At 37.9% G+C, this 25,610-nt stretch overlaps 1 protein-coding gene across 48 annotated transcripts in view; it reads right to left on the bottom strand.

The window, feature by feature from the left end:
* The window catches only part of DLG2 (discs large MAGUK scaffold protein 2), a 1,822,408-nt gene that overhangs the window by 409,897 nt on the left and 1,386,901 nt on the right, over positions 1 to 25,610 (bottom strand). For 34 of the 48 annotated variants that reach the window (XR_011541520.1, XR_011541519.1, XM_070625660.1 and 31 more), the window contains one exon: positions 11,912 to 12,067. The exons of the other annotated variants lie outside the window; for them this stretch is intronic. Coding sequence is in view for 32 of the 34 variants with exons in the window: in XM_070625660.1 (XP_070481761.1) it covers positions 11,912 to 12,067 (156 nt within the window). In the remaining 2 variants the exon portion in view is untranslated. The remainder of the gene's footprint in view (positions 1 to 11,911; positions 12,068 to 25,610) is intronic. 48 annotated transcript variants of the gene reach the window in all.

Raw genomic sequence — 25,610 nt, 5'->3', positions numbered from 1 at the left:
GAGGGGACCTCATGACATTCCATGAGAGAGGTCTCATAGAGGGCAATAGTAAGGACATGAGATACATTAGAGAGAGGCTTTTTAGAGACAAGGGAGAGAAGAAATCCACACTATATGCTTAGGTGAGGACTCAGGGAAGACAACTAGCTTTGTGGAGATGTGATTTATAGGAGGTCTTTGATCAGGGGTTTATAGGAACCCTTGACGAACTGGATGCCAGCAGCTGCCTGAAGCATCATTGGATAAGCTATTGTCCCTATCCTGATTTCCCACAGTCACCATCCCCATCCCTCTTGATGTAATTTTTTATCTTTGGGGTTTTAAAAGTAGATCATCTTCTGAGAAGGGTCTGATGCTCCAGAAACTGAATATTAATGCTGCTCAAAACAAAAAAAAGTCTGTCTTTTCTGTTTCTCTGCTGGGGAAAGAGTCTGGATTGGTAGCTGTTTTTATGGGTCACAAGGATCCCGGAAGAAAAGGCTCCAACATAAAAATCAGGGCAGGGAATCTGGCTGGGACAGGAACAGGGCTGCTATGGAAAATAGGAAGAGAAACAGGGAAGACAGCAGTCTCTGCCTGAGGCAACAGGCCCCAGCTGACCATGGGTCCCATATGGTACCTGTCAAGAGGCAGAAGTGGGGATCTCAGTTCTGTAACATGAGACTCTCAGCTGTGAAGTAGCAATCCAAGTAGAGATGAAAGTCTTCTCACATGGGCCCTGCCAGACACTGCCCAGCTCCTAGAAGTCTGGCTGAGGCATGGAGTGCCAGTGTGGACAACAGTGGAAAAGAGGAGATGGACATTTGAAATCACATCATTTTAAGGAGTTGGGACAGTGACAAAGGTGAGAAGACTGAGTAATTTGTTATAAGCGAGGGGAGTCCTATGAGGAAACAATGGGAAAAGGTTGTATTGTAGGAGTGTGGAAATGGTTGTCCAGGATAACACAAGGGACCCTGCAAAGAAGGAAAGAGCGTCTCAGAATTCCAGCAATGACACTGGTAGAGATCTGGTCACTGGACACTGGTAGAGATCCTTTTTTTTAACTCATAATCCCTTTCCTCCTGCCCAGTGTAGCCTAAGGACTTCAGGGAACATTGATTCCACCCAGAGCAAGACAGTAAGGACTTATCGAGTAATTCGTCATGTGAGAGTAGTGAGAGCCAGAAGGAAATCTGGGTTGTCACTTGACCTTCAGATTTTGTATGAAGAACGTCTGAATGCCTAGAAGCTGATGGATACAAACCTATAATTGTAATATCTAGGAGAAATCAGGATGGATCTGAAATAGATAAGGCTGAAAGTGAATTAAAATTCACATATATTTGAAAAATGCAATCCATAATTTCTAGAATTTTTCTTTTACATTACCAATGGCCGTCAATTATATCCAGAGAAGAACCTCTCTGGGCCCAGTGATACCTAAACCTCCTGAGAGTAGGGTTCTACTATGTCTGGATTTTGAATCCCCAGAAGTACCAACCATATAATAGGCATTTAATACATATTTGTGGTCTGAGTAACAGTTTCCTCATCTGGAACATATAAAAGTTGGACTAACTTGTTTCTAGGGTATCTTCTATCTCTGAACTTGTATTAGCCTCAGTTATTTTTTAGGCTTTAAAGTTGACAAAATGATATCCTCATAATTATGCTAGAGGCCTAAGAAAGGAAGCAGAACATTAGAATGAATTTGAGAGAGACAGAAATAACAAAGAGAAATAAGATTCTCATTTCTTACTCCCATCCCCATTCTCAGCCTGGGCCAATCCATTCTGCTAGGCAGATTGTTCATAAGAACGCTTGGCTTAAGGGATGAGCCAGGGCTGAAATCCAGTCTAAGCTCTGTGTACCATGCCCCATTTGGGCCCTTGCATATTTTGTCCTTCATCCAGAAGAAAAAGAGCCTTTTTAAAATTTGGACAAAGACTCTGGCTGGGTTAGCCATGTCCCAGTATACCTTCCCCCTTTTAAAGTAAACCATAAAACTCCTCTTTACTCTCTAATGTATTCATATTTTATGGAATAGAGTGATCTTAAATTTTAGTATTCAGTTTGGAACACACATCCCTGCTGACTTTAAAAACCCTGTTCACGGGGTCCTTTAAACTTCATATGAGCTTAAAGTCTACAGAACTGAATTAAAGAGTTGAAACGGAAGATTTACTTTCTCTGCTCCGAGAGGTAAATTTTTTTTTTTTAAAGATTTTATTTTTTTCTTCTTCTCCCCAAAGCCCCCCAGTACATAGTTGTATATTCTTTGTTGTGGGTCCTTCTAGTTGTGGCATGTGGGACGCTGCCTCAGCGTGGTTTGATGAGCAGTGCCATGTCCGTCCCCAGGATTCGAACCAACAAAACACTGGGCCACCTGCAGCGGAGCACGTGAACTTAACCACTCAGCCACGGGGCCAGCCCCACTGAGAGGTAAATTTTGATCCCTTAATCAAAACAAAATTTTACATTCTAAAATGCTTAGATCTTTATACAAATATAAGTAGTTTTGCACAGCCCTTCCTCCTATACTGCCAACCCTAACATTCATCTCCGAGTACATTTCACTGGACACATTATCAGACTATGAATGGAAACAGTGTTTTATAATAGTCTTTTAGTAAAAAATTATTCCTACCTTAGCCTGATGTATCTATTTGGGGGGTCACAATATGTCACTTAATACACACACTCACATAATGATAACTAACATTAATAGGGCCCTTCATATTTATCAGCCATTTCTTTTAGCACTTGACGTATAACCTCATTAAAACCCTTACAGCAACTCCATGAAATGGATACTACAATTATTGCTATTATACAGATGAGGATACAGCAGCTCAGAGTATGTAGTTGTTGCTTGCTCAAATTACACAAGTAGTGAGTTGTGGAGTTAGGATTCATACCCTAACACTGATTCTAGAGTCTAGATTCTTAATCATGGATATACCATCCATCTATGCATCTATCTATGTATCTGTGGATGGATCTATCTATCTATCTATCTATCTATCATCCATCTATTGAAATTTTACTACAGTTAAACGGGGTGTACTTTTTTCTCAAGAAGAATTCAATACTTGAGGAATGTTATATGTGAAGAGAACAACATTCAATAAATATTTATTGCACACATTTAAAAGCACAGATTCTGATGCCAGTCTGCTTAGTTCAAATCCTATCTGTGTGACCTTAAACAGGTCACTTAACCTCACCAAAGCTCAGTTTCTTCACTTGTAAAATGGGAATAATAATAACATATACCTTCCTGGATTGCTGTGGAAATTATTGAGCTAATCTGTGTAAAGTGTAGCCTGGCAGGTAATAAGATTATAGAAATGATAGTGATTGTTTTCTTCACCATCATCATCACTATTACTATTAGTATTACATGCCAAGAACCATTTTTGGCATGGGAAATACAGCAGTAAATAAAACAAACAAAAATCTTGCTCTAATGAATTAATATTTTAAGCCCTGATATGCTCAGATTCAGCTATCTCATCCCATTGTTCTGTTTGTTATTTAAAATACGTACCATAATTTTTCTATAAAATTGGAATGACCATACCTACCCCGTAGGTTGTTATTAGGATGAGATGAGTGACTACATATAAAAGTTCACAACAGTGCCTAGCACATAAAAGCACTCAATACATGTTGATGTTGTTAATTAATATCTATGTATCTATGCTGTGGGTGTTATGGTTTAGCGTTACTGTCTTGATTCTTTCCGAGTTCCTATAATTTGTTGCTATAGTGATTTTGCATAGCATTTTCTTACAGCTACTTTGCCACCATAAAGGATTGCTTTTGAAATTACGCTTATTCTTCAATTTCTTATTGCTACCCAATAATATAATGGCTACTAAAGTACATATAAAGATTGTTCCCAAAACACAAAAGGAATACTAAAATTAAGGGAAAATATCCATAACATCTCAGATAGATAAGTAATCTGGCTTTTTTTTTTTTTAAAGTAGATCAATTAAATTTAGATTGTTTCATCACAGAGAGTTATCTGAATATCACAGAACAGGAATTTTGGAGTAAGACCAATCTGGGTTCATTTCCCAGCTCTTCTGCACTTCCCACTCTCTACCTACCTACCAGGGCTGTTGTGAAGAATAAATGAAAGCTTTTGGAACAGGGTGAGTTCTGTGTCTTCCTCCTTTACACAACACAATGTAATTTTAGCTACTTTAAAAAAAAATTCTTGAATTCTTAATGAAAGAACAGCTTCTCCCTAACAAAAGAAAAGACTGAAGGGCAACAGTGAATGGCATATATTTTTTAAAAAGGGTCCATATAGAGAATGCATTAATTTCAAGGCAAGAAGTGTTTCTTTCAGTGTGAACCTTTGCATATATCACACTGCAGAGAGAAGAGGCTGTAAAACCAAATGTGGCAAGAGCGGCCTCTGTGACTTTGTGGGAGTCAATTAGTCTCTCCTTATTTTCCTTAATTCAAATTGAGCTTAGTGATCACCTACTTCAAAAAGGCAGCGAAGGCCTTTGAAGAAGCTGCTGCATAAACTCGGGAAGGGAAGGGGCTCTGCCTTATGAGCCATGCCCAGAGGGTTTCCTCTCCTGGTTTTAATTAAAAATGAAATTAAGAATTCTTTAAGATTATATCAGCCTTTTAAGGGCATAAGAAGGTCAATGATTTGTTAAGCATCTTCTTTCTCTTTTTAATGCGCTGTTTCCCAGATTAAATCATGTGAAGAAGGCTCAGATTCTCTTTCAGGATCATATTTGTAACAGTGTGGATATGAGACATGGAAGACTGCATGAGAAGCTGGGGTGTGTGTGGGAGAGGGATTAAGGCTCTGCGAGAGCATGAACTTGAGTGTGGGAATGCCCTCGTTGGAGTCCTGGCTTCTCCACTTGCCAGCCCAAAACCCACACTTTGAAAGCTGTTGGGATTATTAGAAACAATACATATGGTATGTACGTAAAGTGCCTGCCTACTAATGTGTGCTTCACAGAATAGCTGTCATTGTGTCTACATTCCTAAAAAGGTACATGTAGGATAGAAATACTGCTACATGAGTAGATAAGAAGGAAAATTATCTCATAGAAGTGTAAAGTCACATATGGCTTTAGAAATATGCCACCTTTTACAGGACATCTATACATGTAATAATAAAAGGGAAAATATATGACTTTGCCTGTGGTGACAAGAAGGATTGCTGCTAAGAATGACAGAAGGAATTAGCATCAACAGCTTCTTATGGCTTCAGGGGATTTACCTGTGCTGATAAAAGACTTTTCACCTGATTTGTGATAGCACTAAAAATAAATACACATGAGCTCAGGCTTTAAAATAGAATAAGCATATGGAAACAATTAATAATGACTAATGTGGATAGTGCCTAGACGAAAATTCATTTGCTCCTTTCCTTTTGATCCTCACAACAATCCAATGAGGAGAATAGCACAGATATAATTTTTTTCCCCAATTTCTGATGAGTGAATTGAGGCTCTGAAGGAGACGAGGTGCTTAGCCAAATGTGTGTGATTAGTATGATCAAAGGAAGGCCACAAACCTAGATAGTATGGACACAATTCCTAGCTCCTCAATGACATCAAGTGGCCACCATCTCATACAAGAGATCTTCTCATATACTTTGCCTCCCTTTCCTTCCATTGAGTTACCTTCTACAGGTTTTATGTTTAACTCTATTATTGTGGACAGGAGGGCTCACTGTCTCTAAGAGAAATGAATGCAATCACTATCCAGTGAACACCCCAAGCTGGAAAATTCTTCCCCTTGAATCAATCACTAAGTACCACCCATTCTATTTGATAATTAATTCTGAATCTATTTATATCTCTCTGTCTCTATACCTTTACTTTTGTTCTTCATGATTTAAACCTTAGTTGATATGCTAACTAGTCTCCCTTCCTTCAAACGCTTTCTACACAGCTGACAGAGTGACCTTTCTAAAAACATAAATCTAATTGTCATTGCTCAGCTTTAAAACTCTTCAACAGCTCCTCCGTGCTTAGAGGATAAAGTCCAAAATCCTCAGTTTGGCAAGTAAGGCCCTCTATGATCCACAGCCACCTGTGTCTCCAACTTTATCACCCAACCAATAACCTTAGCCACACAGAACTTACTGGGAGTCCTAGAGCGCACCATCCTTTCACACACCATGAGGCTTACTCTATGCTATTCCTTTTACTTGAAACATATTTGTTCCCTCATCCAACTGATGATCCTGTTTTTCTGAAAACTTTAAGAAAAACAGAGGCAGAGTTAGATGATTCCTCCTCCTCTTATCTTTAGAGACATGCATGTACTTCTAGTATAGCATTATTATGTCTAGAAGTTATATTTGATTTTGGATTTATAGGCTTTGAGAGAGTTAAAACATTAATAGATCGATTTTCTATTATTTTGTAAGGAGAGACAGCTTGCCAAAGATAGGCCACCCCAACTTTGGCATATGGCTGAGGTCTTATGAGATAAAGATCTTGCTCTGTGTCCCAAAACTAGGCATGGCTTGAGGCTGCCAACTTTATGATTTCTACAAAATGAGTGAATTATAGACATGAATTCTGAGCCCTGTAGAGAATGGAAACTAGACTCGCAGATGTACCTATGAGAAGATAAGGTTAAGTTTCCCATAAATAATGCTTCTTATAAATGATTAGCAATTGATGAAACAAGGTGTGAGTGGGCAACATTCCTGTGGGATTGTTCACACCTCCACAAAAGGGACAGTATAAGATCATGCTTGCTTCCATCACTACCGCTTATACTACTCTGATTTTAGTTACCTAGAGATTATGTACCTTGGAGAAACTGAGGGACTTTAGCAGATACACATCACAATGCACAGTAATGAATTCTTCATTTACATGTCTGTGAACTGCTTAAGAGGAGGGACATGCCTTATTCACCTTTGAATCCCCAGCACCCAGGACAATGCCTAGTACCTAGAAGAAGTCCCATAAATAGTTACTCTTCAATGACTGAAAATGTCTTATGATCACATAATGCTTCAGAGTCCATTTTCTATCCAAAATCTGCCAACGTATTTTAATTAGCCTTCATCTGATACATCTCAGCTTTTTATCAACTACAAAATAGCAATAATTAGGAACATCTATGTAAAAGGACAAATGAAACTATGCCATACATGTTGAGAAAACAGACGAGAATGTTAGTTTCCTTGCTCCAGGAACATCAAAAGCTGAATAATTTCCCATTCTTCCAAAGTAGAAAACCAATTACAACATCAAAAACTACCTTTTTTAAAAGAAAAAGATGTATTGGATAAGCAGGAGCCCCATGGCAATACCATTTGTTTTTCATAGAGCTCCAAATGTTAGTTTGATTCCAACTCTGCCCATTTCTTGCTTTTGCAAGGTCTGAAAAGTCAATTACTCTAACATAACCTGCAGCCTTAGGAGCTGGTATTTTGCCAAGTAATTTAAAGTGCTTTCCTAAGAAAAACTTACAACTTCTCTGATTTCTTTTAGACGATGCTACAGAAGTAAATTGTGTACACAATTAATTCATCCCCGGATGTTTGCTATCAATTCAAAGAGCTGAGAATTTGGGCATTTCCATTGAAATGCAGAGAATACAGATGATTGACTCTTCTTGCTTTTGCTGACTGGCCTCCATTCTTCTGAATGCCGATTAGGGATTAAGTCAGTACATATGTAAGGGTGGTTTCACATACCAACTTTCACAGAGATAGCTCATATCTTAGTCTGAGACAGTAATTGCTGTTATCAATATATGTGCTTCTGAAATAGAATATGGGAAATTCTCAAATGCCCTGAAAAATATACATTACCACATATTGCAACTTAAAGGTTAGGCATTTCTTCAACATTTTTGGTTGGCTTTTTCAGTTTATACCTTTGTAAAAAGTTGTCCTAGTATAGTCTTGCACTTTGTCAGTACTTAATAAATCTTAGTTGAATGAATAGATAGACACATTCTTACAATATCATTTTTAGAGCAGAGGATCTCCCAAAACTTTTATTTTACCATGGGTAGAAGTAAGATATGGACCCATGAAGACAGTAGATTGGGTTCCTCTTCATCAGTAGAATTGATTAAGGGCTTGCCTAGCTAATTCTAAGTTCTCATCTACCTATGAGAGTCTATAAATTCTTTAAGGTCACCGTGGAAAAAGCAAGTGATGGTGTCATAAGTGGAACTGGAATGCTTAAACTTTTCCCTTGAATCATTGGTTGCATTTCAAGAAACATTTTCCCCTCCATTGGGGAGGAAGTAAATAATCTCTGAAAGGAATAGCTCAGTCTTCATGAAGAATTCACAGTTAGCTAATGAATCTCTAATGTGGATACTGACCATCAAGATAATTTAAGGTGAAACTGCAATACACAAGTGAGCTCGAGTCTGTTATTTGTTTCCATGCATGGGTTCACTCATTCATGGGACTGTTTTATGTACCTACTAAGGACTGAGTAAAGCACAGCTTGAGCATTGACTTGTTCCTGAAACAGGCCTCTGTCTGCTTGTCTGCAGACCTTATTTCCATGTTTATTTCATCACAATAATTCTGAGCTCCTGCTGTGCCAGGCACTGTGCTAAGTGTTAAGGATATAGCAGTGCACAAAATAGACAAAATTCCACTCGTTGAGCTTACGGTATAGAATGTGAGATAGGCATTTAGTTTAAAAATCACATAAATAAATGGAAAATAATAAATTGCTTGAATCTTATGGAAAAAGAGAGAATATAATAGGGGATCAGATTTTTTCTTTCAGGGCCCTTCTCTGAGGAAGTGCAACTCTAGCTTTGATCTAAGATGACCAGAAGTTAACCAGGCAAAGTGTAGGAAGGACTTTTTAGTTTGAGGAAAGAGCATGTTTGAAGCTCTTGAGACTGGGAGAGACTTAGTGCATTTTGTGAATGTGAATAGTGTGGTCAGCAAAGGAAAGAGTGAAATGAGACATTTAAGAGGCAGGCAGGGGCTAGATCATGCATAGCTTGGATTCTATGTTCATGACTTTGCATTTTATACTAATGCAAAAGGAGAGAAATTGATCTGATCTGTATTTTTAACAGATCACTTTGGCCGCACTGAGAATAAACTAGGAGGATAGTAGTGGGAGTGGTGAGACCAATTAGCAGGCTATTATAAATGGGAGATGATGGAGGCTTGGATTAAAGTGGTGGAAATGAAGTAGAGGAGAATGAATAGATTTGAGATACATTTTTGGAGGCAGAATCAATAGGACTTGAAAACAAATTTAATGATGGGTGTGAGGGAGAACAAGGTGTTAAATATGATTCCCAAGTTTTTGGCTTGGGCAATGGGGTAAATGTATGTGCCATTTACTGAGTTGAGGAAGTGTGGAAGGGGAGCAAGGTGGGGTGAAATCAAGAACTTCACTATCAGTGTGTTGGTGACAATGCTACTAAAATAGGTATGTGTGTGTGTGTGTGTGTGCACGTGTGTGTATATCAGTATTACTTTTTTCTGGAAATGAGGGATAAAATATGAAAAAAGGAAAGAAAGAAGTGGGGGAAAAGAATGGGACAGAATTAGAATAAATAGAAAATAGAATTCCCAAGGGGGATGGGAAAAGGGGTTGGGGACTGGTGCATATGAGGATTGCTGAGGCTGTGTAGTATGAAAAAGACATATTCAACATTACACTGTAATTTCTTAATTTAGGGTAAGTGAAAAAAGAAATTCTATGATCTTCACAATACAGATTACACAAAGTAAACTGAAATGAATCATATCTGGTGGGTCCACACAAAATGTAGATTCTATCATCGGCTTCTTGGTGAGTTTTTAAGGAGAGATGCATATGCATCAAAATCCTCAGTGGAATGCAAGGAATGTAATTTTTATGTTCATCAAAAGGGAGCATGGGTTAAAAGGAAAAAAGATTCATTGACACTGAGCCAGAAGAAGAGAGATGAGAAGGCAGGATAAAAATAGAGAAAAGAGAGAAAAAGAGGAATGGGTGGAGAATTTTTCCAGTAAGCAAAGACTTCTTTGCCATCATGCCTCTGCGGATGCAGGTGCTAATGGTCACCTGGGTTGGAATTCTAGCCCTGCTACTTATTAGTGGATGATCCTGGGCATATCAGATAACTTCTCAAGCCTCGATTTTCTTATTTGTAAAATGAAGATAATGATAACATCCATCTCATAAGGTGATTGTCAGGGTTAAAAGAAATGATTCATGGGGCTGGCCCCGTGGCCGAGTGGTTAAGTTCGCGCACTCCGCAGCAGGCGGCCCAGTGTTTCGTTAGTTCGAATCCTGGGCGCAGACATGGCACTGCTCATCAGACCTCGCTGAGGCAGCGTCCCACATGCCACAACTAGAAGAACCCACAACGAAGAATACGCAACTATGTACCGGGGGGCTTTGGGGAGAAAAAGGAAAAAATAAAATCTTTAAAAAAAAAAAAGAAATGATTCATAAGAAGTGCTTAACAAAAAGCCTGGCAGAGACGTTTAGCTAACTGTAGACGCATAATTTCCAGAAAGGTGTTATTGAAGGTGTGTGCACCTTCTCACTTCCCTATGACTATGACTTTGCCCTCTCAGATTCAAAATTGTCTAGTTCACTGTATCAAGCAATAGTTTTTATAATTTTTTAAAAACATAGGAGGATTTAATTAATATTTATAAAGCATTCTAAAATACTATTAGCTTTAATTATTGCAAATTAGCGAAAATGCCCCAGCTAATTATACAGCCAAAAATATGTTTTCTCATTTATTTCTGGAAATCTTAGACATAATTTAAAATTTGTTATTTAACTCCCTAGAGAGGTCAGTAATTGACTTCTAAACTTATTCTTTGAAAATATCAAAAAAACCAGAGATGACGTTCTCTAAGAACACCACCCTCTTGATATATCCATTTTCACTTTGAATAATTCTAAAATCTATATTTACTCAGGCCCAACAACCTTATGAAGATATATGAAGATATTCTATCTGAAAACATGACTATATAAGCACTGTGTTATATGTGGGAACATCACAATTGAGATCTCGCGCTTTAAACTGAATTGGAACCACCTTATGGAACACTGGATTCTGTTCTCCTTACTCTCCTCTCTCTCTGACTTCGGTCCTTTGATGACGGGGTTTTATTATTTATCATACATATGCATTTAGAATATTAATGCAGAATTATGTTTAAACTTTACACAGAACAATTTGTTTACAAAGTTGTAGAAAGACTCAAAACATTCTAAGGTCATATCTGGATTCCCTATTTATTATTTTGTTGGCAATGTCATACTGAGGGCAATGCCTTAACTTCTTTGAATGTTTGTTTGCTTTTGTAAAATGGAAGTAACTAAATATGAGAATGTAGGTAATCATCTACCATGATAACATATTGTAAAGATTAAGATTATACTCTTTGTTGTTAGATAGAACCAATTAATTCTGCAGTTTTGGATAAGTTGTTTAATACTTCAAGGAGTCAGTTAAATGATGGTATTAATGTAATATTTTAGTTAAAACATTAAATGGTGATAATAGTATCTACTTTTTAGACTATGTTATATCCCTAGAGCATAGTATTTATTAAATATTATCCAAAAACATACTGAATAAATTTTCTTTCATTCTTCTGATTGAGGGAGCTATGGCTAATTAAATTCCAAAATTAAGTCTTCTGGAAAAATATAATTAATATGTTATTCAAAATGCATGGGAACCAAGAACATTTGGAGCAGCATGTGATCATGTCCAAGTGCTCTGTGAACACACCAGGTAAAAAAAAAGGCAATGTTCTTAATTTCACCCATTGCACCAAAGGAGCAGGACATCTCTCCACCTTCAGGAAGATGTCAAGTACAAGAGAAGTGAGCAGAGGTGGATTCTACCCATTCGTCCTGTGGAAGCACATGCAATTCGAGAAGATGAAGTGAGAAAGCGCATGCAGTACCTGGTCATCTCAGAGTCAGGGAGCAGGCCTAGGTGGTAGTGGGGGTAGGGAGCTGAGAGAAGGAAGCTTTTGTCACACTCAACAGGGGAATAGTGCCTGGGAGAAGCAGGCTTATCACATAGTTTGTTCACAGTGCTGTAAACAGGTTCCGGAGGCCTGGTGATACAAGAGGAAGAGAAAGAGATGCATTGTTAGCACACACACTGAACAATTGCAACTTGTAGCATTTCACCATATGCAAAAGTAAAAATCCAAAACAATGCATGGGTTTCATGAGGATTGAGTTGAATCATTTTAGGAAACAGGATCTCTGGTTAGAAATTAGAACTTTGGCAGGGGGGTGGGGGGAGTGCTGGCCTGGTGGTGCAGCAGTTAAGATGGAATGTTCTGCTTCAATGGCCTGGGATTCACCAGTTCAGATCCCGGGTGTGGGTCTACACACAACTTGTCAAGCCATGCTGTGGCAGGCATCCCACATATAAAGTAGAGGAAGATGGGTATAGATGTTAGCTCAGGGCAAGTCTTCCTTAGCAAAAGGAGGAGGATTGGCAGCAGATGTTAGGTTAGGGCTAATCTTCCTCAAAAAAAAGGAATTAGAACTTTGGCTGACATTTGACATGACTAAAATTCATATGCCAGATACCTCAATGGAATCACAATGAACCTATAAATGCCATGCCTTTCTGGATAATCGAGTCTAAAACAAACTTTGGGACATAGCTCCTTCTTAAACTTTAGTCTTATCCTTAACGTGAATTTCACAGAGACCTTCCTTGACCACCTTGGCCAGGCACCCTGTTATTTTTCACAGCACCTATTCATACTTCACAATTTTTTTTCTCAGCATGAAATAATCTTTTCTGTTCGTTTGTTTTGTTTAATGTATTATTGCTACTCTTACTACACCATAAATTTTATGAGGACAGAGACTTCATATATTTTGTTAGCCACTTAAAATAGAGTCCAGCACACAGTACACATTCCATAAATACTTGTCGAATGCATGTATGAACAAATATATAAATACAACTTTCCACATTTATATTGCAAATTTTTTGAGGTGGGGTGAGGTTGGCCTTATCCAGGAATCTAATAGCTTATATGATCTGAGTTGTTCTTCCATACATTTATTCATAGATTGTCCCCAAACAATTGATTTCAGAGAGTTTTCCACAAAGCAGATAATCATTTTAGTAAAATTCCTATTAAATGAATTAATGTAGAGATACTGAAACATTATCTAAAATAGCAATGTTTTTATAGTTATTACTTACAATCATACATAGATAAATTTTGGTCAAAGATTCATGTACTACAAAGTCATTGGTTATTAAAAAAAAATCTATCCTCCATTTTAACACAGTCTGTAATCACTGCAAATGTCTTTGCTTTAAGAAAAGAATTGAAAGCTACAAATTTAAATGGAAGAATTATCTAGCACTTTGGGCCATGGACCCAGGAAGGGTAAGGTTGGCTGGGAAGGTAAGGAGCAGGTCAGGACACAGGGCAATGCCAATGAGGCCATACCCACGTGAGACAGATAGCACCCCATGGGGCCATGAGACACCAGAGGCAGCAAGTGGTGGCCACGTGCCTGAGCAGAGGCACAAGAAGTGTAGGTAGCAAACTCAGTGAGGGCACAGCCCGTATTTCTGCAGCTCCAGCTCCCAGCATGGCCCCTAATAGACAATAGGTGCTCAATCAATGCTTCCTTAACTGAATGCAGAAGGAGAGCAGGGAGGAAAAGAGGATAGGCAAGGTATTAAAAACAAACTTTACCTAATTTGTAATATTACTGCGGCCAGGCACAGCTTAGACACAGTCTAGAGAATTGGATTCTCCCTTAATGCAAAGCTTTCCACCACACAGAAAGAGATGCATCGAACTGTTCATTTTATACAACACTGTAGAGGGGCTCAGGAGTGGGCAGGAGGAATACAGAGGCCTATTCTGTCCTCCAGAGTAATTATCTCAGTGGTAAAATGAGGTACTTTAAAATGGAGCTGGTTTGTTCTATCTGAGTGGCTATTACAGTAACATTTACATGAAGAATTTAAGGTTTCTTAAATGGGATAGCCAAAATTGTTCTTACTTTAGGGAAGCTGGCATATATTCTTAGTTAAGACAAGTACTCCATTTTTAAAAAAAACTTGTATGTTTGTAAATTTCTGTTTATCAATTATACACAAACACAATTTATAAGGGTAAACACCAGCCCTTAAAAAGGAAGTTGCAAAATCATTCTCAGACAGTGTTTTTATAAGTAATTCACTTTGTGTGAAGTGATGTTTTTACCTTTTGGAAAGATACTTTCAGTTAGCTACTGCAATACATGTTTTAAAACAGTCAGATTGGATACTGTTCTTGATTTTTCGGGGGTCTGTTTTTACTTTGTTGATACATTGAACCTTATACAAAGATATGTGCATATTTCCCACAGTCTTGGAGACAGAAAGATCTGTGATGCTGGTCAGATAAAGAAAGTGGCCTTGGGAGATCACAGTCTTTTCTGCACCTAAAATGTGGCTGTCCACACAAAAATTCAGCTTGGAAAGGGCTTTGTATTATATCAATAAAATAAGAAATGAGGAGGTATGTATGAGCTCTATGGGAATTATTCTGGGTAGGTTATCACAAGAAGACCTGGTATTATTCTCCAATTTTTCCACTCTGAGACACAGCCACTGTGGCAGAGATGGCTGGATTGCCTCCCAAACACCCATTTACTCCTTTTTCTTATTAATAGAAATTCAATTTCCACTGGTCACTTTTCTGGTAATAAAGACTTTATTTCTCAGCTTCCCTCCTAGGTAAATGTGGCCCCATGAAAATGTTCAGCCCCATATGATTTGAGCAGAAGGGTTTTGTGAGACTCCTGCAATGGCTGCTTAAAGGGAGGTTGATTTAGTTGGGATCCCCGCAGTTTTGCTCTCTCCTACTTCCTCCCTCTGCTGACCTAGGACACAGTTATGATGGCTGGAGCTTCAAGGGTCATCTTGAACCATGCAGCAACCTTGAGGATGACGGCAAACGGTATAGATACTGGAGCCTAATGGTAGAGTCTGTGCCACAGATGATATGAAGGTACATCATACCATCTCTGGACTACCTACCTCTGGATTTCTTTTATGTAGGATAAAAATAGACTATCTTGTTTAAGCCATGCAATTTTTTGTTATATAAACAGGACTTAATATTAACAGATATACTCCTACAAAATGTAAGACTGATAGAATCTACCACAAGGTGCTAATACATTTAATTATGTCAGAGGTTCATCTAATGCCTTCTGTATACACAGAAAAATATAAAGAATACTATTTTCTGACTATATAATTTACAGCCTGTGACTGTTAAGAGAACTGACTGCATCTTTATTTAAAAATATTACATATATAAAATGGTAACTGATCTAAATTGCCAGCACAGGGCCTAAGAATAAAGGAACCAATGACTTCTTTTAGATCATAAAACATTTTCATGATGATGTCATTTCAGCAACATTACACGTTCTGCCTGGGAGGGCTGATTCAATTTTCTCAGTCTGATATTGACTCGACAGACCAAGAAAATGATGTTACCAATTTTCCTCTAGTCCTTTTACCTCAGTAGCACTATATTTTGAGAAAAATTATCAGAATCAAAGCTGACTAATACATAACTTAAGAAGAAAATCCTACTTGTATTGTACTGAACTAAATTAAAGGAAAAAATTTTACTCTGAACACTACAATAAATTCAAGACAAGAAAAATGAGGCCCTGTTGAACTCTTGAGACTTTTACCTATATCCTTTTGGAACCATTTTATGGATATGATATGATTTCGTAATTCACATATTTAGTAGATTTGGGTTTGGAGCAGGCTTAAATACCTTGCACAGTACAAAGAGGCCCTTCTGTCTTTGCCTGTAGGCAAAGACTGCATGTAGTCACTTTCAGAATTGTTTCATAGTGGGTTGATTCCCTCCCTAAGCTTAATTACTCATGAGTCAAAGTCTTGTCAACACAGAGACACAATTACTGATATTGCAGGCTCATTTTTACCTATCATTCAGTTTCTCATTCCTTCCCTATTTGTTTACATATTATATTGTACAGTCACTGGCTAAAGAGTAGACATTTCAAATCCAGTTTCTTTTCTTGATTATGAGGACACTTGATATTTCAGAAGACAGGTAGATGACAAAACATCAAAACATAAAAAACACTTGATAAAGCCTTCTTGCAATATTGACAACATCCTCTTGCAACTGAACAACTAAATAAAAATATCAGTGAGAATCTCCTTTCAAGTAGCATAAAATGGGGTTCACATTTGAAGATTTCTGTCTGCTAGCTTCATTACAAGTCCTAGGATTCTATTATATATTATGTACTATATAGGCCACAGAACAACATCCAGGAAGTACTACAATGAGCTGCAGGCCAAACATATGGAATGGCACATAGCAGGTATTTGAGAAATGTTTCTTTGAATGAAGGGATAATTTTTTTTCCACCGTTCTCCAGAGAAATAAAAAAAAAAGACTTCTAGCTCTTTCAAGGAAGCTGTAAGTTATTCTGAAGCTCCTAACTGGATTTAAAATTTTTAGGCCATCATTAATTCTCACAGGTTATACAGAAGGACGGAAACCCCAATGTGGTCAGTGAGGAACTGACGGCTTTAAGCACTTGGTGAGAACAGTTCATGCACTCTCACAGGGATGGGCTTCACGTATGTGCAAGTCTGGCCGCAGCAATGCCTGTGCCCAGTTCCTGTGAGAGTCACCCATGCGCACATGGCTCCTCAAAGACTTCTCACCCCTGAGTTCCAGAAGGCTTAATACCAGTAGTCAGTATTCTTAGTATTTCCCTGCAGTTACATTTTCTGTGACCTCTTTGCCAGACGGACGAAAAATGTCAATTTATGAGTTGTCACTGGGATCCGGGTGGCAGAAACAGATGCCACCATCATTTCCCATTTATTCAGTAAAGAAGTGCCACGGGGAAATGACTTTCAACAGTGTGAATAAGCCAGTCACAATTGAAAGGGCCTGTTTATCCTATTACAAACCTCCAGAGTTGCCAGGGTCAGAAGGTAATGAATATGGAAATCCAGTCTGAGGTACCTACTAGCACTCTTCATTCTGTGGATGCCCCAGAAGGAGAGAAAAGTAGAGACATTAGTGCAATCTCTAAGTGGATTTATAAACAAATCATTTATCTTTCTGTCCACTTATCAGGGGCATAGATAGATGGCCTTATAGTCTCCAGTGCTGAGCCATCAGCATATATTTGCATATCTATGGGTTTATAATTACAGGCTCTTATAGCACATAATTAGCACACTCTGCCCCTTGATGATCTCTCTCTTCTCTGAACTCCATTAGCACTTGCTGTTTGTTCTGCTTCCTTGGCATTTTCAACGGCTAGTCCACAACGCTGGTATATTAGAGGGAGATGCTTCATCTAACGTTCTTCTAAGGAAAACTACATTGCCTGCAACTGCTCCTTCTCCTTTGCCCCACTTGATTCCAACCCAACTTAGTCCCCTCCCTAGCCAAACCTGCTTAGACCAGGATTGGGCCTACGACTCTGCAATCATGACCCGTATGGTAGTGGTAGACCGCCCCCCCCCCAAAAAAAGTTAGGCCAATTGGATTCTCCTATGGGATGTGAATAAAGGAGCAAAAAAATGAATTATCAGTTGGTATTTTAAGGGAAAGATGCAGACATATAGAGGGTAGCTGTAGCTGTGTCCCCTAATTATAGAGCACCAGAGTGAAGCTCCATGAAGTTTTGTTGCAAAAGGATCTAGAGGTTCCTTGAATCTAGAATAACAGTCTGGGTTCATTCTTTAAGGGGCCTATTAGGGCTCATGCTATTGAATTTCTCTGCTGGTTCCCATATGATATTAATTGTAAATGAAAATCGACTACTATCTCTCACCCTATTCTTTTACTGGAGCTTTTGCTTGAAATCAACAGAGTGTAAATAAAACAGGCACTTTGTCTGTTTGTGTTTACTGTCCCTTTCAGATCACCTCAACTAGACCATGCCACTCAAAGACAAAAGACAAAACCTTGGAGTACTATGTAATCCCAATACCAGAGTGATCTTGTCTTTAAAATTCTGGTGTTTTATTCATCATGGATTATTTTACATTAATTGTATTTTCTTAAATATTGCTTTAAAATACTGCTATCCTAATTACTGAATTTTTTGGTGCCCTCTTAAATTTTGCTCCTGACATACATACTTCACTTGCCTCACCCTAGTCCCAGCCCTGTACCAGAGACAATAAATGTTTAACAGAACGATGATGATGATAATGATGCTGATTGTAAACACTCATCTATGTAGCACCTGAAGATACAAGGTCAAAGAACTAGGACTCCCTTCTTTTAGAGGTAAAAGTCACAGTAGCTCACACTTTACTGAGTTGTCGCTTAAAGTAACTCAGGCTTTACTGAGTCTCTCCATTAAAGCAACTCCTCTCAAAGCCCACAGGCAGTCTGAGGCAGGGCCCTCACCTCAACGTCATACTTGGTTCACAGGGGTCTTACTTTCACTAGACTATTAGCTCCTAGACGATCAGGACTAAATTTCATTTATCTTTGTTTACCCTAGCTTTGCTGAATGCAAGAATGTATGAATAAAGCACTGTCATAGAAAAGGAATAGACCTACGATGGAAAAAGTGATCAGTACTCTTTATTCTCTCTTCCAGAGCTAGAACTAAAAGGAAGAATCTACAATTGCATTAGAAAGGCTTTGGTTCATATATTTGTATGCCTTTGAGCAGAAATTTCTCTGTCATATAAACTGATACGGATAAATCTGTAAACCATTCAGATTCTCCAACCCTCATCCTGCTGTGCCTGCCTTTGGCTGCCCTAAATGGGAAGGGAGCATCCAGTGCCATCCCTACATTAGCAGGCCTTAGAACCAAACTACACTAAGGATGGCAGCCGGGATGCTGAGGGCTTGAATGCCCAAGCATCCCGTTTATTGCCTGACATAATTTGGAGGAAAAGGTCTTTTAACTTTCAAAGGGTGCTTCACGATCCTCTTTACAAACAATACACTGTATTTTGGGCCAAAGATTTGAAGAAGTAAGTATAAGAGGATTGAATTCCAGGGTTCATAGGTCTTAAGAGCAGAATTTTGGGAAGCCTAAAAGGAGCTAGGAGATAAAAGAGAATATAGAACCAGGTTATGAACTATATGGGTTGACATATGAATTTGACATTATAATGATAAGGATTAAGGAATAGGCTGACTTCTCTTACACTGAACTTTAAGTAGAAAAGTGTCAGCCATTTGGTGAAGGTGCTATCAGGAACTAAAGTATGATATAGAGAGATACAGAGAATGGACCGGTGTAGATGCTTTGTAAGAACCCATTCACGCCCTAATTCTAAGCACCATCAGATTGGGCTCCCAAGGACTTTCACTGGGGTCCTTGGAGTAGTTGCCTATTTGCACCGTACTTGCTTAGTTTTTCAACACTTAGCTTCCTCATTTTAATGATATTAAAAGCCTTTTCTGTATACCAGCAAAGTTGTAAACTGTGAAATTACACACAAAGGTAAATTACTATGAAACAGTGTGGTGAGGGCAAAGAAACAGAGCTAGATTTGGATTCCAGCTCTTCCAAATTCTAACCTATGTGACCTTCTGCTGTTTCTTAACTTCTCTGAGCCTCAGCATCTACAGCTGTAAAGTGGGGAGAGTAGTATCAACATGAGGGTGGCTGTGAGAAATAGGAAGAATGCACGTCAGGCACCTAGCTCAGTGCATGGCACTCACTGTGAGCTCACCAAACAGCAGCCAGTATTATCTTGATTGTTACTCTCAGGCAATTATGCTCACAGATTATGCATAACCTCTGAGAATGTTGCTCCTCAGTCAGGCAGTTCACACATTAGTACTTTAATGTAATGTGGATTCTCCACAGGAGAGGTGAACACAGAAAATAAAAATCAGTGGTTTTTAGGATCACAAAATGCACTGCATAATGATGCCTCCTAAAGACTCACTTCGCTCCTGACATGTAAAATGCAATTGATCCTCTACCATGGGCCTGGAGGTTGATGCTCAAATTTCTCTGAACTTCTCAATTATTATCACTGCCTCCAAGAAGATATCATTCCCAACTCTGACTCCTAATTTGTGCCTGCCCTGCACCTTCACAATGATTTGCTCTCGTCTATGGCACACAGCTGTGGTGTTATATCAACTTGTTGGGCCATAAGTAATTTGCTGTTAATAATAGTCTATGTACCATAATCTATAAAAATTTACTTTTTAAAAATAGAAATTAGGACTGGCTCACCATTTTCTCTATACAAACATCACTCTCAGATATATTTTATTATGTTTGCTTATTGAGGAGAGAAATGGCAGAGTAAGAACTGCACAATTTAAAGTCATTGTGAAAGTTTTGAATTATTAAAGTGCTTTATTTCCTCAAAGAATGTTTGGATTTTAACAAAATTTGGCCCTCTCATGACAGTGGGCTATAAATGATTCATGGAGTGTTTTATTACACTAAGAAGTTGAAAGTCAATGACCTTGACAATGGTGACTGTCACAGGTATATTTCCAAAGAGGACAGAGATCATTATACCTTGGTATTAGGTGAGTGTGTCCAGCTACAGTAGTATTTTTGTGGCATTCTGGAAGATGTTGAAACAAAGATTATCTAAGATGCACAGGGTCAGTATTATAGCCAGACCAAGGCCTTTGAGACATGGATTTGAAACATTTGAGGAAGGCTCAACATGTCCTATCATAGTGTTTAAACTCATATTTTTGTAAAACTACTTTTAAAGGTTTTTTTTCTTAACTAAACTCATAGGATAAAATTTAAATCTACAAAAAAAGCAGGTTAATAGTTATCTAGCATCTTGACGGAAAAGAAATTTTTAAGCATAAAATAAATGGAAGAAATCACATAAAAGATGAGAGATTTGACTACTACATTAAAATTTAAAACCACTGAAGTAAAAAACCTCATAAACAAGCAATAAACTGGGGAACTATCTGCTCAAATATATTTATCAATATTTTTAAGACGCTCCTACAACTCAATAAGAAAAATCATAAATTTTCAGGAGAAAATAGATAAGGCTGTTAGCACCCAATCACAAAAGAGGAAATACCAATGACAAATAGACACATAAGTATAAATATTTAACCTCACTAAGAATAAAAGCAATGCAAATTAAATGACATGCCTTCTTTGCCTGTTTAAAAATAATAAAGGAGTTTAAAATCAATAAATCACAACTTACTTTTGGTATGGTGAGGTAGACACTCAGATTGCTGGTGCTATGGAGTGTAAAACCCCCTTACAGTATTTCAAGAAAGCAATTTGTCAATATGTTTCAGGAGTTTTAGAAGTAATCCTGCCCTTTGGTTCAACAATTCTACCTCTAGTGTGCAATCCTAAGAAGAAAATTAAAAAATGTGGACAAAGATTTCCACAGAGAAAAAGTCACTGTGGTTTATTATAAAAGAAAAATGAAATGAAACAATCAAAATGTGCAACAAGGAGACAAAGGTATAAAACATGAGATATGTCCACATGATGGTTTACTGTTGAGCCATTAAAGTTAGTACTCATGAAAAATTTTAATAATGTAGGAAAATGCTTTATTTCATAATGTTGAATAAAATGGAGTACAAAATTGTACCTGGAGCTGTGGGGAGAGTGGGAGGTGAAAGCATCTAATTCTCTACCATTTTGGAGAGACTGAACTAAAGAAATGTGAAAGAAAATGTGGTAGAGAGTAGGGATCCTAGTGTGTGGTTGGGATAGGGTAAAAGAGGGTTTTCTAGGAAGTGGTAATAAATAGCATACACAACGTTAAAGAGGAATCTGAAAACATGTCCCATTTAGGAAGTTTGTTAAAGGCTTGAGCAGGAGATAGACTTGAAAAGGTAGGCAGGTCTTGACTACAACTATAATATCCACAGGAGATGGGAAGCCATGGAGGTTAGTGCTCTTCCCACTGAATGCAACTGAAGGAGTTCAGTCATTTTGTCTGTTCGTTTGTATATTCATTCATTCATTTTATAAATATTTCCAAAGGCCTACTCTGTACCAGGTCCAGGTAAACAGTAGTGAATAACACAAAATGTCCCCTTGCTCAGTGAGCATTCATTTTGTTTGCAAGGAAATTTGATTGCAAGGAACAGAGACTTACTCGAGCGACTTCAGGTAATAGGACATACGTGAATGCAGCCTCAGAAAAGGCTAAACCACCAGAGATCAGGAAGAGTGAGATCGAGCGAGCTGGATATTTACACCAGAGCTTTCTCACCAAGATAACACCTTTTTGTGTCACTGCTTTCTCCTCTCTCTTTCCACCACTTCTTTAACTGCTGATTTATAATGAGATACTCTTTACCTTATAGTTTTTGCTTACTAATAATGTCGATTTTATACACAACTCACAGTGGGCCATCTGGCCTCTTTTACGTGGTTACCCATTAGCTTCACCTTTCACTGATAGTTGCATATTTGGCTAGCTTTTCAACTAAAAATTCCTAAGAGATAAGTTGATAAACGTAGCTCACTTTTTTGAGTAAGCCACATTATTGGTCACTGGTTGGCCTCTGGATTGGCATCCTCATGGTCAAGTATACACCCTGTCCATTCAGATGTGGCTGGAGGATAAGCCACCTGATCCTTTTGGGTTTGCCCTTTCAGCAGGGCTGTAGAGTAGAGTTTGAATGACAGGAGGAAAAATATGGGGAACATCACAAAGACCCCCCTAAAAGAAGGCCCAAATCCTAATATCTCCCCAGTGTTTCTTTCTGCTTATCATGGTATTAAAACATAATATTACAGAACAAAAACTCTTCTTCTACAATAATCGTTTTCTTTGCTCAGAGGCTTGAAGATTATTTATATCTGTAACCCTTAAACAAAAGGTTTCCAAATTCCATAAGATCTTGAGTTTTAAAATTCACACCTACATAGGAATTTCTGAATATGTTTAGCAAAATCATATCTTCTAAAATAGAAAGCAAAATACTAATTCAACTATATACTTAGTTGCCAATTTTACATTATTAATACAGACTCTATGGGGGAGAAAACCCCTTACACCTTTAACTGAATGAAAGCTCAGCTTGAGCATAACAGCAGATCCCTAGAAGGAAAAATAATATTCAAATGTAATTCTCCATTTATCAACAGGAAGGATGAGGTGGCTTTAACCAAACCTCTTAAGTAGATTTCTCTCTCCTACCTTTGCAATGGTACATTTTTCTCTATTTTATGGAGCTGTTACCATTTACTCTTCCGGGCCTGTTATTGAAGCAGGTTATGAAGATTGCTTGGTGGCCAGGAAGAAAAGATAAGATGTCCACAATAACAAGAAACTGCTGAAGCACTGCCATGCTTTCTTTGGAGAGGACTGCTTACTAAGAAGCACTTCTACTGGGATTTCATAAAGACGCAGACTGAGGTCATTAATTCCAGGGAGTTGATGGTTCACATCCAACTAAAATTTACATATATCGGTCCTTTCTTCCAAGCCTATATGTTAGGAAGTTCCTGTGAACATATGTATAACTTGCTCCTGCTTTCTAGCACAATCTCACTCCTCTTTTTGCTATATGGCCTTCTAAAGTACACACTTGATTGCAGATTTTTCTCTCTTCTAAACTCTCATACAGTATATTCTTCAGTATATTCTTCGTGATTGCCACTTGTTTCTGTACTCTGACATACTTTTAATACTAATAAGAGTAATAATAATTTACAAATATCTTGGGAACTTATTATGAGGCAGGCCCTGTGCTACATATGCTTCATATATCCTATCTCATGTAATCCTCCCGTGGATCTTCAGACTCATATAATACTATTATCTGCAGGCTTAGTGCTACCTTGCCTCTCCTCACATAGCTGACTTGTTAGTGGCAGGGCTGTTCTTTGAACTCAGGCAGGTTGTCTGGCAGCAAAGCTTGAGGGTGTAACCATTATATTCTGGGTTTTTTCTAACTCTTTTTCTAGCATCTACTTTCCCTCAAGGATCTAATTATATTTCTTGGTCATCTTGGCAATTATAGCTTCTGTTTTAAAGGCAGTAAAGAATAAAACAAAGAGAGCAAGCTGTGAGTCTGACCATCTAGATTCAAGTTTCAGCTCCATCACTTATAAACCATGTGATCTTGGGCAATTTGTTTACCTGTATGCTTCAGTTTCTTCCCACATGGGCAAGAGGAGTGCCTATCTCTTAGGGCCTTATGAGTCTTAGACGAAATGATGCTTGAATAGCACTTAGCACAGTGCCTGGCAGGCACTCAGGAAATGTTAGGACTACCACAGGTATTTAAACAGGAAATCTGGCACTTGGCCACCTGGTTTGTACATTCATCTCTTGTCATTTTTGTGGATGTGAATTCATTCTTAAGAGATGATTTCCTCTTATGATGACAAAAACATGTTTTTGGCCATGCCCAGGGTTGCCAGATTCAGCAAATGAAAACATGTACAGAATGCTCAGTTAAATTTGAATTTTGGTAAACAATGAATAAATCTAATATAAATATTTTAATATTGCATGGGTCATATCTATAGTAAAAACTATTCATTATTTATCATTGTCTAAATTCAAATTTAACTGGCTATCATTACTTTATCTGGCAACCATCTGGCCCCTTGCCTTGAAAGCTCCCCTCTGTTGCCACTACCCTGCCTTCCAGCACATTCATTCACACTGTAGTATAATTTACTTGTTTACTCTGACTCTCCTTTTGGTTTGCTGCATTCTTTAAAGTCAGCAAATATGCTTAATTTACTTTTGTTTTCCCAGAGCACAACACTATATCTTTCTTTATATCTGCACCCAAACTCATATCTATATCAAAGCTCTACATAAGCATGCAGATATATACTCTTTGAATGAAAATCTGATCATATTTCTTATGCTACTGCTTTTATCTTTAAATTTTACAATGTATATTAGACATCCTTCCAAGTCAGTACACACAGCACCATCTACCTTTTCTCTAACAGCTGCAAAGGCCCTCTTCATACACTCATGGTGGAGGTATAAACTGCTGAAACTATGACCCAGAAATCCCACATCCAGTAATCTGTCCTACCAAATTGAGTCCAATAGGTATACATAGAACACCATTGTCACAAAGTTTATAAAAGCAAAACACTGGAAAAAACAGATATTTTCACCAGTATTGGACAGACATGTAGGCATTAAACATTGCTGTGGAAGCAGATTTGATGACATGGAAAAATATTCACAACATATTGTTAAGTGAAGAAAGCATGTTACTTGATACATATACAGTTTAATCTAGTTTTTGTAAATGAAAAATATAAAGTATGAGCCCAATTTTATGTCATAGGTAATGAGAAAAAGAGTTTGGAAGCATATGCTAGGAAATTTGCTGAATATCATTTCTGGGAAATATGTCTACATAAAATTTTTATTTTCTCTCAATATTGCATGTTTGCTAAATGACATTTAAATGACATTAAAAATTGTTCATCATATAAGCTGAGAGATAAAAGGCCATAAATCTGCATAAGTAGTATGATGCCAATTTTGTAAGAAGCATATCTGTATGTCTATATGGAAAAGCCACTGAAATGTTAACAGTGCCTTCTCTGAGTGGTGGAATTATAGGTGCTTTTGACTTCCTTAATTATATTTCTTGTATTTTTAAAATAGTTTTC

The sequence above is a fragment of the Equus przewalskii genome, chromosome 6 (genome assembly GCF_037783145.1).
Source record: "Equus przewalskii isolate Varuska chromosome 6, EquPr2, whole genome shotgun sequence".
Classification (NCBI taxonomy): domain Eukaryota; kingdom Metazoa; phylum Chordata; class Mammalia; order Perissodactyla; family Equidae; genus Equus; species Equus przewalskii.
The sequence above is the reverse complement of the archived record's forward strand: the minus strand, read 5'-3'. Positions and strand labels throughout refer to the sequence as shown.